The sequence below is a fragment of the Callionymus lyra genome, chromosome 10 (assembly GCF_982586985.1).
Source record: "Callionymus lyra chromosome 10, fCalLyr1.hap1.1, whole genome shotgun sequence".
Classification (NCBI taxonomy): domain Eukaryota; kingdom Metazoa; phylum Chordata; class Actinopteri; order Syngnathiformes; family Callionymidae; genus Callionymus; species Callionymus lyra.
This window is the reverse complement of record NC_141827.1, coordinates 27,573,252-27,587,028: the sequence shown is the minus strand read 5'-3', so window position 1 is coordinate 27,587,028 and position 13,777 is coordinate 27,573,252. Positions and strand designations below refer to the sequence as shown.

At 37.2% G+C, this 13,777-nt stretch overlaps 1 protein-coding gene across 1 annotated transcript in view; it reads left to right on the top strand.

The window, feature by feature from the left end:
* LOC148071292 (plexin-A2-like) overlaps nt 1-5,037 on the top strand; it is a 134,034-nt gene extending 128,997 nt beyond the window's left edge. The window contains exon 32 of the mRNA XM_087800334.1: nt 977-5,037. Coding sequence (XP_087656460.1) covers nt 977-1,072 — 96 coding nt within the window. The 3' untranslated portion in view covers nt 1,073-5,037. The remainder of the gene's footprint in view (nt 1-976) is intronic.
* The last annotated feature ends 8,740 nt before the right edge of the window (nt 5,038-13,777 follow it).

Genomic DNA, 13,777 nt, shown 5'->3' with positions numbered 1-13,777 from the left:
ATCTGGCGATGCAATACATATCACGATACAGGGAATACAATACGACATATTGGGATATATTGCGATACTGTAGGATCTATTTGTAGTATTGCAGAATTTACAGACCAAATGACTCATGACAAAGTCGTAACTGCCTTTATTTGTTTTGAAAACAAAATATAGTTAGAGAAACTTTAATACCTCTGGATATATCCTTCTGCTGAAGTCAACTGTATCCTCTTGTTCTCAGTCATTTCAGGGATATCTCAGGATTTCATTGTTCATTTAGGCAAAAATAAAATGAAAGGCAACATCTATTATAAATTTAATATACATTATAAATTTAATTGCCACACAAAAATTAATAAATGCTGTAAATATTAGCATGTTGTTTTAAATTAAAACAAATTTCTATTTTTATTTTAAACAAACTTATCTGAACTGAAAACCATAAAAGAACCATGGTAAAACTAAATATAATTTAATAACAAAAATAACAGTTCTGTCAAATATTGACAGTGTGTGTAAAAAATATTGCGATATGTTGCAATAACACCCCCGTTAAAGATATGCAATGAATTAGTTTCTCGATTATCTTAAATAAGGTGATGGGGAATCAGGTTGGCAGTAGTTTAATACAGTCTTGCTACGTAATGATCAGGAAGAGCTCTAGTCCTGGTCCTTGACATTTTAGACATTTTTGGATCGATGTCTTTTATTTGCAGATGATGTACTAATGTTGCCGTCACTGCAGTCGTAGAGGCGCTAGTTATTTTCAGAAGAGGCGTCGCCGTTTTCTATTGGTAGCAGTGAGGACGTTCATTAGCTTTAGCTGTCACAGTTAATTCTGTTTTTCAGAACTTAATGCAGTAATAAAATGTCTTTATCTAGGACATACCAAGACAAATCAATCTAATCGTCTATAGCATCACAACTACATGACTTACTTGTATCCATTCTGCGTTTTTAACCTCGTGTCTTTGTGCCCTTGTGAAAGATTATTGAGGCGCTGGAACTGGACGAACAGGCCCAGAAGCAGAAGCTGGCGTATAAAGTGGAGCAGATCCTCTCAGCCATGTCCTCGGAGAGCTGAGACACGACAATGCATGCATACATCCACATGTGAACACTGTACGAGCCGTACGTGAGTGCACACTCAACATTTCTGAGCCCTTAGACTACACACACATACAAAAAAAAGCCAATGCAGAATCCCTGCAGACTTGAGGGACCTACTGTACAGAGATGCATACAAATGTACATATACCAACACCACAACAAAGACCAAACAGCGGATCATCCCAAAGGCCGACTTTGGAATCCAGTGTCATCGTTCTCCCAGAAGAATTTCCAATCGGCACACATCCAGTTCTTCAAACGCTCCAGCGAAAAGAAAGAAAGAAAGAGGATTTTCGGCCCATCGCGCTCTTTGAGTCTGCCACCAAATCTTTTCTGCTGGGTAATGGTTTGCCTTTGGAGTGTGTACTTAAGTCTGGAACGTGTGCACAGCGTGGCTGGAACTCAAAAGAGAGCTGCTCTTAAGGAATGACAAGACTTCAAAAGTGACTGAAGGAGCTCGGAAAAGAAAAAACAATTTAGTTGGCACGTGTGAGAAGAAAATAATTGTTTTCATTTTAATTTATTAATTTTTTCAACGTGAAAGATAAAGGACACATTTTTCATTTAGCACTACATATCACAGCTTCAAGTGACGTCGTCCATTTGGAGTGGAGATGTGTCGCTCAGTGTTGTTAAGCCTTTTTGCAGGCTGATGAAAACAGGCGCCTTCAATAATCTGCTGGCGTTGCCAACATTTTCCTCCCTTGAAGCTTCTTGTAACAACACGGCCATGTGATCTGATGAAGCCTCTCTCAGCGGAGCATTTGAAGCAGAATGTTATCACGATAACAGCCAGCGTCCAGCTCTTTGATACGCCAATGTTGAGTAGCTCCAGGAATTGACTTGTTGTCGTGGATTCCCCCTGAACTTGAGCCTCTTTATTAGATGCTTGAGTCATTGTGAACATTCTTGACATTTAAATCCAAACTAAATTTCCAGGTTTGTTACTGGGAAGGTGACAGGCGAGGCAAGTTGCCCAGATTTTCCTCTCCTTAAGAAGATCCTTGAAGAACTTCCTGGTGAATTCTGGGGCCAGAACAACCATTGGAACAACTTGTCCAGAGTCTGCCCCAGTCCTCTTGTCAGTTACCCGGAATAACTTTCGATGGTTACGCCCAGGAGGCCTCCTAAAGGTGACTCTACTTTGAGTTTCTCACAGATGACTGGACTTCATCACTCCATGTGTGTTCAAACCAAATACAATGTAATCATTTAAAGGGATTTAAAAGTAGGTAATATGACGTCCAAAAAACAAGGACAAGTCAGAGTTCCTTAACCAATCTTAGTCCAGATGATTCATAAATATCAATCATACAATGGTACTCATATGATGGACCCAGAGATGGCCTCTCTTTTTTCAAGCATTCCTCATCCCTTAAGGAGAGACAATGCTGTCTCCATGATCTTCCACCGTTTCCACTTACTTAAGACCTAACCCCGAAAATATTGACCTTCTTTTTCGGACGCATTACCTTGAGCGGGAAGACATTTTGTATCCGAAAAGCAACGACCACCAATTTTGTTTGATGTGAACACACAGAAAGGGAGAGTCCAGACACCCTGCAGAGAAAACATATTTTGGCTGAATCTTTCCTTTTGGTTATCTTTCATTCTCTTACCCTCATTTGTGAACAAGAGCCAAAGTTACTTGAAAAATGTTCATCTAAGGGTCTCCTCTCCAACCTGGACTTAACATTCAAACTTTTTTACTAAAGTGTGTGATCTAGGAACCACCAACCCTAGCCATCAGCCTAGCTTTCTATTGCAACGTTCCGCTCAATGTTCCCGATTGGCAGGAATTGTCAAGTTCAGAAAAACTATTTTCAAAGTCTGTTGTCCGCTAGTCTCACGTCAACACCGACACGTCCCCGTTCATTGACAAAGCAAACGACAAACGAGGTCCTGGAGGTGACTCGCCGACGATGGAGATGCTTTTAGCTGTTCCGTGCCAAATATAATGACTCATGCTTCATCTGCGTTTTTTAGACTCTTATTAATAACGCACGGAAAGATCCCATTTGAGATGGGACGCCCTGTAACGTAATGATCGATAGGCTACTAATTCAGCCCCGTCTGAGATAAGTGGAGGCCAAATTGAAGTGTAGCTGAACGCATAATTAATGACGCTCTCAGCCTGATGGTGGAGGAGATTAGCTTGACCCGGCTGACGGCGCCGCTCCCTCGCCTTCTCCCTGCCTCATCAGTCTTTGTTTACATTGATACTTGAAATACACAGAAAATACACAGAAAAAACTCTATGTAGCAAGATTAAAGGTTTAGTTCAATTCAAACTTCACTCACTTTCTACTCTCATGTTGACTAAGAGTTTACTTCGTCCAAAAAGACACACTTTCCATCCACATACCTCCATACGGCTTGTCTGTATGTCACTCTGATATTGTAGCCGCGACATGGGAAATTGTTTGGGAAAAATATAAAGAAGTCTGTATTTTAATGTTGTTTTTAGCGGCCACTGCTGGGCCATATGTCTACACTGATAGTAAGTACTCTAGGTTAATATTACCGTCTACACGCTCACGATATTTACCTGGAGTACTTTACAACTGTGTGGGATGTTGGCCTAGTCGCCGGCCTAGCAGCGTCCGCTAAAATCAATCTTGAAATACAGACATTTTTAGGTTTTCTCTAACATTTCCTCTTGCCGAGGCTTCAATACGAGATGGACATTACGGACGGGCAGTATGGAGGTATTTGTGTGTTTTTGGACAAAGAAGAAGAAAACTGAGCATCAGTCTCTACATTGAAATAATCATACAATAAGACTATAACTTTAAAACGGAACAGATTACTCTGAAAATAATCCAAACCCTTAGTCGACATAAGGGTGAGTCAAAAATATGTGAAATTTGAACTTTGGGTGAACTATCACTTTAAATTTGCGGGATTGAAATTATGGAGCAGATCTGAGTTTGTGTGTTTAGGTTTAGGTCTGTCAAACTGTGTATATTCCACAAAGCTCGAAAATCTCTGATTCTCTGATTTATTGAAGTTTAAAGGGGCCATACGATGTTTTTGCATTCACTCCAAAATGTTCCATTTTGTTGCCTTCGGTATCGAAACATCATGCAAGACTGCTCTGTTGCCTTATGTTCTTCGAAACCATCAACTATGAAGACTAGTTCAGGTCAGAGTTGTGTGCATCTGCGTCTACATTACGTGTCTTAAATGATGTGTGAATGATGCATCCGGTGCTCGACATGATCCGCGTGGGTGCAAATGAAAATGTGCGTTTATTCATCTGAAGAGTTGTGTGTCACCGTGTGAAGGACGACTGTCGGTAAACGTCTATATGGGTGAGCTGCGTCGACAGCGTATGCATGAGTGTGTACCTAACCGTGTGTGTGTATAAAAGTGTGCATGGGTGTGGTACAAAGTGACCGGGAAACGATTTCAACAAACATCTGTGGTCCCTTTAAATCTCAAATTCCAACACATGTTTGACCTGAACGCTTGTTGTCTATTCGCTGCTGTATTTAGAGTGCCATATCTACTCACTTCCTTTTGGAAACTCAAGTATTGGAGACCATTCAAGGCTTCACCTTGGACAGATTTATGAATCTCCAAATTGAAAATGTAGCTTCTTTTTTTGTGTTTTGAAAGCGATCGCACTGTTCATTCCAACTGTTGAGTATCTGTGGGGCTGAAGCTCCCGGCGTAGGACATTAAACAATATTTATCTTGGAAATAATAACTACATGTCCTGTTAAGTGTTATAATATGAATGAAATCATCAGTTCCATGTGTGGTTTTGAAGCGTTACTATAAATGTGCTGTGCAATAAAATTGTTGGGCGTTTAAATCGTTGTTTTTTTAAACTATATATTATTGTATAAAGACTGTACATAAAGACTCTCCTATTTTGCAAGCAAAGATTCACTTTGTACTGTTGTTATACATTAAAAAGCGCAGCTGATGAAATGGTTGTCGTTTATTGGAAAGAAAAAAACTGTGACATAACAATTCAATTGCCTATAATGGTTTTTGTTATAGTAATGCTTGTAATTTCATGGGTAGGGCAGTGGTAATTAATCAATTACAGTCTTTAACAGGTATTTAAAAAAATCTATTCACACTTGTACGAAGATAAAAATGTACCTCTACTAAAAATTACTGTTTGCCCCCATGTCGTTTAAGAATCATCATCATCTTCCCTTCGTTGTCAGGTAGTGACAATTAAGTAGAAATTAAGCTTGTTGTTGCTGTTTAAGTGTGTTTTTGCTTGACTTTATATAATATAATTATAAGATTAATTTAATAAATCAACTTCCACTCTCCAGACAACCCCGACTTCAGAAACTACAAAAATAAATCAGTGCTGTTATAAGCTTTATAAACAAATTATTGATGGGATTAAAACTGTATCCAAACCCATGTTTGTATTGTGAAGATCATCGTTGGAAATTTAATTTCTTCAACATCTATTTCTCACAATTTAGCTTGTTCTGGTAATTTTCATTTTTGCTGAAAGTTGGGGAACCGAACTAAATTCAGTTTTTAGGAGAAGTTGAAACTTGAGTTCTCCTTTTATTCTTTCAAATTAAAATTTAGACCAACCGTCTTAACAACTAGACAGCTTCTTTCTACTCTCAGAAGAAGTCGAGCTTGTGCAGTGTTAGAAAGTCAACTTTTGCTAGGTTGCAGAAATGGATGCTAAGGCTGAAGCGATTTCACTTATTTCATGATACGATATATTTCTTACACTTGCTTAATTTTCTGAACAGACGACACTTAAATTTAGTGACATCTTCTGATTGTTACACTATCTTTTGTTTGAATAAATAGAACTGAAAGCAAAATATGAACAAACATCAGCTTTAAAAGCAGCTGGAGTCGACTGCATCCTCTCGTCCTCAGCCATTGATGGAATCTGACTGGATTACATTGTTTCTTTACCTGCAGAGGACGTAATGACTGCTGCCATCTAGCGGCCCGGAAATGTAATTACAACACCAAAATTAACTCTTTGAATATTTGACCTTTAATTGTAAATAAAGAAAATCGAATTTTTTGTATGTTACAAACTTTATTGAAGATTAAAAAAATAAATATCTAAAGAGCTATAGTTATAAAATTACATGTTAGTTGTATATTTAAAGGATTTACATTTTTATTTAAAAATTCCGTAACGTTAAATAATTATATTATTATTAACTATAAATATATACAGTATGTGGGTATCAATTTCTTTTCACACCCCTAGGAGTTTCAGTTAATTCACCCGATTGTTAACAACAACTTAAAGACCCATCTCTGTATACAGGCATATGGAAGCGGATTTAAAAAAAATATACTTGGAATAAATCTCCTTATAACAGGATTGACATTTGTTCATCTTTCTCAAACAAACCATGTTTACTCAGGATTTAAATTCTGATCTTCACTCTATTATTGGATTATTACCAGAAGTCCGTCTTTCCAGTAAAATGCTTGAACAGATTTGAATAAAAAAACCTTTTTAGATTCTCTTTCAATATTTATAGATTTGTTTATCATCTGAATCTCCTTGTTTTCTCATAAAGTATTGAGTATTGAGATATGATTTCAGAGATTTTCAATGACTGTCTATTCTTGTTAATGTTCATTAAAACCCTCAGACTCGTGTGCTTCTGTCCACGGGACATTTTTGGATTTCCACTGCTGCATCAGAATGCAATTCAAGTTTTTAAAGAGGCAACGTGATTGTGCTTTTTCAAAGAGAAACTGTTTTCTTAATGACGGGGAAGAGAAAAGGAAGCGAACGCGTCAACATTCCGACTGTGAGCGTCTGTGTTTTATTGAATTTACATTCGGCAATTGGGATGTTTACCATGAGCACAGCACATCTGACACAACAGAGACGCCGAGCTTGTAGAAGACAACAAAGCAATGTCCCGGAGAAACATTTCTAAATCCTTTTGAATTGGATGAAGACACAAGCAGGAGTGATGAACAGCCTGTGGGAAGAAAGCGGAGTAACACTGCCGACACACTGTGACAGTATTTGGTCTGGCATGTTAGCAGCATATAGGCCGACTCAGCCTTCGGAGCCAGAATTCATTATTTATGTTTCCTCCTTGGGGCTGAGGGCAAGCGGGAAGAAGAGACGGAAGGTTGCGCTTGCATACAGGGAGAATTTGAAGGTATCATTACGGTATTGGAAGGTTCTACAGCACACCTGCCGGTATAGAGCCCCCCCCCTCCCGTCGTCTCGCCGGCTTGTCAAGGATCCGACAATCAAGCAGGAAAAAAAAAAAACAGCACTTGCCTCTCGCACTGATGCAGAAGATGATCGTTAGGACTCATTCCTCCAGAGCTGACAGCTAAGATAGCGGCAGGACGTCTTGTTGGTAAACCGTGAGGCTGGATCCTAACAGACAGGTTCATGAAGACACCGCGGCTATTACACAAGCCCACTCACCCATCAATCACTGCCACGTTCACTCGGAGGTTTTTTCAACATCCGAGTCCCCGTGAGACCCGGAGAGGATTCAACCTTGAATTCAAGTCGACTCAGATTCTCTCATGACATTGTATTAACAAAGATGTTTGTGACCTAACTTCTACTCTTCTGTATATTCTTGGTTCATATGTCATTTTGTACATTTTTGGTTCTTGAACTTGAGGAAATATAGATTGCCAATAGCAGCACTAATGGCTACACTGCAAAGAGCTAATGTAATTCCCTTCTCTTTGTTTTTGTCAAAACATGAACATAATAATAAGTAAGTAAGTAATATTTGTAGAGCGCTTTTCCAGACCAGGGTCACAAAGCGCTTAAACAATCAAACCAATACTCAATAAAATATGTACTTAAAAGATCAAGACAACATCTGGAACAACACAGGAGTTCCAGAAAAGCAAGGAAAAGCCTGCACGAATAAAATTGTCTTGAGATATTTCTTGAAGGAGTCAGTAGATCCATCAAACACAAAGGGAGAGGAGATTGTTCCAAAGCTTAGGGACAACAGCCTGGAAGGATTTCTCTCCTCTGGTCCTGAATCTTGTGCGAGGTACTATCAGTATATTCTGATCCACAGACCTCAGAGCCCTAGCTGGGGTGTAAGGCTGGATCAGATCACTGATGGAAGGAGGAGCCTGACCATGAATAGCTCTGAAAGTAAGAACCAGAATTTTAAAGTTGATCCTAAAAAAAACTGGCAGCCAGTGAAGAGATTTAAGGATCGAATAAATGTGAGTTCTTCTACTAGAGCAGGTCAGAATTCTCACTGCAGAGTTCTGTATTTACTGCAGGCGAGACAGCTTCTTCTTAATTCCAACATTTCTGTCCTTTAAATAATCATCTTGAAAAAGAAAATAAATCGTACATACAGAACATTGATTGGTTGTGGTATCCCTTGTGTTGCCTGAGATAACACAGGGTTGAGAAGGGTTCGGCTATAAGGAGAACCAAGATACAGGTGATTCTCAGGTGCGTTCTTAACTTCCTTCTTAGGAAAACCTTGAGATCAAGCCAAAGACGTTTCTTAAGAATCTCTTAGTGGGCTTTGGTAACGGCTTTATATAAAGTAAGTAAGTAAGTAATGGTTATTTCTAGAGCGCCTTTCTAGACCAGGGTCCCAAAGCGCTTTAACAATCACAAACAATACACAGTTAAAATATATACTTTAAAGGTCAAGACACATAAAGCAGCCGCTCTGAGTTCAACGATATCCATTTCTCTGACATTTCTAAAATGCCACAGGGTTGTTGATGTTTTTATACGTAGTTAGAAAACTTAAACATTTTATGTTTTATTTGATTTATTGAAGTGAAAACTTTTAAAGGGTTTTCTCAATTCATTTCATTCATTATAAAATCCCTACGCTCTTGAATGCATCATCCAGTTTTAAAAATTAAGGCGTTTTTCTTAAATTTCTATGCATATATAATGTAGACTTATTGCAGTGTGGGAATGCAAGAGGGTGAGTTTAATGATGTTTTATGGATCAATTAGACTCACAAGGCTATTTAATGTTAAACGTTATAGTAGTACCATAAAGTCATATATGCATATTTATTATATGCATATATTACGTTCGGGAAACATTAATGTGTAAAAAAAATGTTCATCTCCATTATTAGCTGGGGAACACTGAAGAAACATAGGCTATGACTTATTTTAACAGTGAGAATTGTTTGATAATATGGTAATTTAGTTTTTCTGATGCAGCTTGATGACTCAGCATTTGGTCGCTATGAAGGCTGTTAAGAGTGGGTCAAGCTTTATCAGCTCTCTAACAACACAAAATAAAAGATGAGAAGACAAAATCTATATGATATCAGAATCAGAAAACTTTTATTCCAGTGTTGCAAACAACACAGGAATTTGTTGTGGTGGCAGTACAGAAAAAGGAAATAATACCAAGAAATAAAAAGAGATTAATTAAATAAAATACAATAAATTAGAATAAAATAGATTAAATTACCATAAATTTGCACATAAATACATAATTAATGAAACTAAAATACATTAATTTAATTAAACAATATTCATGATCTACTGTTCTATGGATACTGTTTGAAAGGTGTTTTTTAAAAATAGTTTTCTAACTAATGATAAAAGTCGAGTTGACGCAGACTAGTCAATAATGAGACCTTTTATTTCTAATAATCCTAAAAGTAGCCGAGGATTCTTTAACTGTCGACTGGGCACTTTCTGAATAATGATTTAATACGACCCACAAGAGAGTTCATCCTCATTAAATTACTCGGTGAACTCGATTTTGGCTCCTTAACCATGAGCTTGATCGCCAGACCAGCCTGACTATAAGGTTAATTATGCCATCATATAGAAAACAACTGGATACATCACAGAAGGTGCTGTTGACACATGGTCTGATGCCAACCACCGCACAAGCTAACGATTGTATTTTACTGTGAGGAAGAGAGTCTGTTTGAGGCTACACATCCTATGTTAAATCTTTTATCAGCAGCCAGTGAGCAAGAGAAGAGAAATATGACTTATTCAACCCCAAAAAAGTTCCAGACGGATTTATTCATGGCAGGTTTGGATCCAACACTTGTTTAATTCACTCCATTAAAGTAACCATTTTACATTACTTTTTTGCAGAGGTCACCTCTGTTCATCGAAGAATTTGTTGAAAAAAGGCCAAAGATCCTGTTTAATTACAACTGAGTTTCACAACTAGATGGCGATCTATCATTTCAGCGAGGAAAATTTAGGAAAATCATTTACGTTTTTATTCCAAAAGTTATATTTCACCCAATCTTCAAATTTCACTTACATTCTACTCATGTCGACTAATGTTTGAGATTATTTTACTTTTTTGGAGTTACGAGCAGAATGTTTGTTCATTTGAAGTTTGCGACTGGTTCTCAATTTTCTTCGTCCAAAAAAGAACAGTGTCATGTGTGGACACTGGGGAGCTTGCACGCTATTTACCCGGAATATTTCCTGTCTGCATAGCATGTTAGCTTTTAGCTTCCTCATGTCAAGGCTTCAATACAAGATGGACTATACAGACGAGCAGTATGGAGATATTTTTAAGTGTCTTTTTGGACGTAGAAGAGTGACCTATTAAGCTTTTATTTTATTGGGTATTGATTGTTTAAGCGCTTTGTGACCCTGGTCTAGAAACGCGCTCTACAAATATTACTTACTTACCTCATTTGTGACCGTCATATGGACGTACATTTTTGTTTATAACTCGAATATGGAACAGATTTTCCAAACCATAGATGATGGTGAATAGAAAATTTGGGAGATTTTCATTTCAGGGTGAACTATCGCTTTAAATGCCGCACAATTAAATAAGACGCATTATTGTTCTAAAGGTAAGGTATTTTTTTTTATAATCCAATTCTACAGCCACAGACCAGAGAGTGAAAATTTGGGGTCATAGTTGCGAATAAAACAGAATATTTTGTGATTCAGCTCGGATGTGTTTAACACGCTCCTGCAGCTGCCAAAAAATAATATTGGATTCAAAAGAAAAGCCAACCTTACACAGAGCCTGCAAATCTGGAGGAATAATTAAAAAATAAAAAAGATTGTGGCTGGAACTGGGTTGAACGTTTAAATGGCCGAGACCTTCGAATGTCTTCACTTGTTCATGGCAAAGGTGGAGCATGCAGAGATTCACACCAACATGTTAAACCCTTGTAAATGGATCATTCCTTTCTGAAGCAGATGAAATAAAGAGCTGAACAGTTAGTCTGATGGCTAAACATTCTTGTATGTTTACAAAGAGAAACAAAGGGAAATTGTGGTCTTCAGATTCGGCTCGTCGATCCATTATGACCACAAACTGGTCGGATCATTTCCACGCACCTGTTTACTCCCTCGCCTCCCATCTTTCCCTCTACTGTACCACAGGATTCCCTGAAGCGTCCGAGGGCCCATCACGATGCATCCGTCTCCCGCTGCTTTAATTAAATGCATGCTACATTATCAGAGAGCGAACAATCAAACAGACACCGAGATGTTTGTTCCTGCCAAGGACATGAGACAGCTGTCTAAAATCACAAACTCATTGAAAGATGGGATTTATTTTTAATGAGGTGATGGATTCCTCTCTGAAGTTGTAGGCGTATTAATGCGCCAATATTATAGCCAATCAAAAAGTATTTTGCAATTCTTCCTCCGACAGAATATTATTTAAATGTATGAATAACTCAACAATCAACAAGAGATTTTAGTGCCAGAACTATTCAGCATTATTTAACTGTTGGAATTCCCAATAGGGACTGACAGGGAAATACAATTACCAAGAGCTTGTTAATATTTAAAATAATTACTTTACCAGGGAAAAATTGAAATATTCCAGATTCCCCCCCAAAAAAATCAGATTCTTATTTTAATCATCTTTACGGAAATATTTTTAAGCAATTACTTATTAATCGTATTCAATATTTGCTTTTGAATAGTGCATCATTACTTATGGTTGCTATTTAGAATTGGCAGTAAACATCCTTGGAAAAAAAATAAAAATAATCAAGAGACCATAAATTATCAGTTTCTCAGATATCTACTACCTATAGGTGTGTTTGAGTAAAACTGTGTTTCTTCTATAAACTACTGACCACATTTATCCCAGATTCCAAATAAGAATATTGCATTTATTTGCAGAAAACTGATAAATAGTCAAAATAAATAAAAGATGCAATTTTAAATAATGTGAAGAAAACAAGAAAACATATTCACTTTAAAACAGTACAATATTAATGTATTAGTATTACTATATTCACAAGCTTAATTTCAGTGCAGTGTTAGTATCACTATACTATGAATTATGTAATTAATATTTATACTCGGTATTTATAAATAAATTCATAGAATTATTTCAAATGTCAGAGTACATTTACAATGATATTTACAAGAACTAAAACGAAAAATAAATAATCTTTATTCACTGAGTATAAGAGAATTAAATGATGTGTCATAAGCTTCTTTTAAGATTTTCCATTAACATTTCCATTTTTTTGTCTATTAAAAATATATACACACACACAAAGTAAAATGTAATTTATATCAATTCATTCAGGTTTTCCATGATTATCAAGCTTTATATTTTGTGCTAGTAAAAGATGTTTCTGTTCAAACATGTGTATAGTTATAAAAAATGAATCATGAGTATCCAATATACAAATTATCAAGGGGATATATTCTCTTCCTTTACCGTTATAGAAGATATGCAGTTTTAATAACCGACACACTGGTGCCATCTGCTGGCTGGTTCTGTAACCATACGCAGAACTTGGGTGAAGTTAACAAAAGTTCCTTTTTTCCCCTTATTTTATTTTAAGCACAAATGAAGCAGTAGAACAGGAAGCAGTCAAATGGGGAGATCATGTTACTTTGACATGTCAAATGTGTCTAATTGCCATCGCCCGAGGGCGTGTGTGTGTCTGGAACATCTGCACAGCACCAGAGGTCACGACCCACACACTCGAGACTCCGGGACCATAAATAAATGCACATCTTCTTTATGAAAGAGGTTTTCTTCTTTCATGCTCGCTCACAGACACTCCTATTTCCCAACGCTCGCTGCACGCACAAGTTTGAAATGGTATCCCCTCCCACTCTCCCTCCCACCCACTCCCACACAGACTCCTTTCTGCTCAGCCAATCACTGAGCTTACAGGGATTTATGGTTCCCATTTTAAAAAGCTCCATAAAATGTCCATTACTATGTGTTTTCGGTGAGTGGTTGGCCTTTGTTGGGACCCAGAGTGTACTTGAGAGAACGAAAGTTTATTCTCGCCTTTTTATTCAGGTTCTTTTTCTTTTTTTTTAATCTTGACAACAGCCTTTAAAAACTGAGCAAAGAAAAAGATGCCAGTGAAGATTTGCAGAGAAAAACTGAAATATTGTTCTCTATCTTTGCAAAGAAAAGTAAGTTATACTAGAGGAGCTTTATTTACTTGCGGCAAAAGGGGTAACAATTTAACATAATCATTGTCTGCTTGTAGAATGTCACCAAGTTATATTGTTTTCTACACAAGAACAAAAACTCTGTTATACAACCGTAATTGTTCCATGTAAGCTCAGCTGCTATAGAGTCGTCTAGTCATGTTAGAAACCATCTGATTTAAGAACAGAGACGTCTCTGTCTTTGGCTCACACAATTTAAGTGACAAATGGCAATAAATTTAACCCAATTTCCCCTTACAAGTACTAAAACTAGGAGCTGAAAAATGAATGTATAAATTCACATTA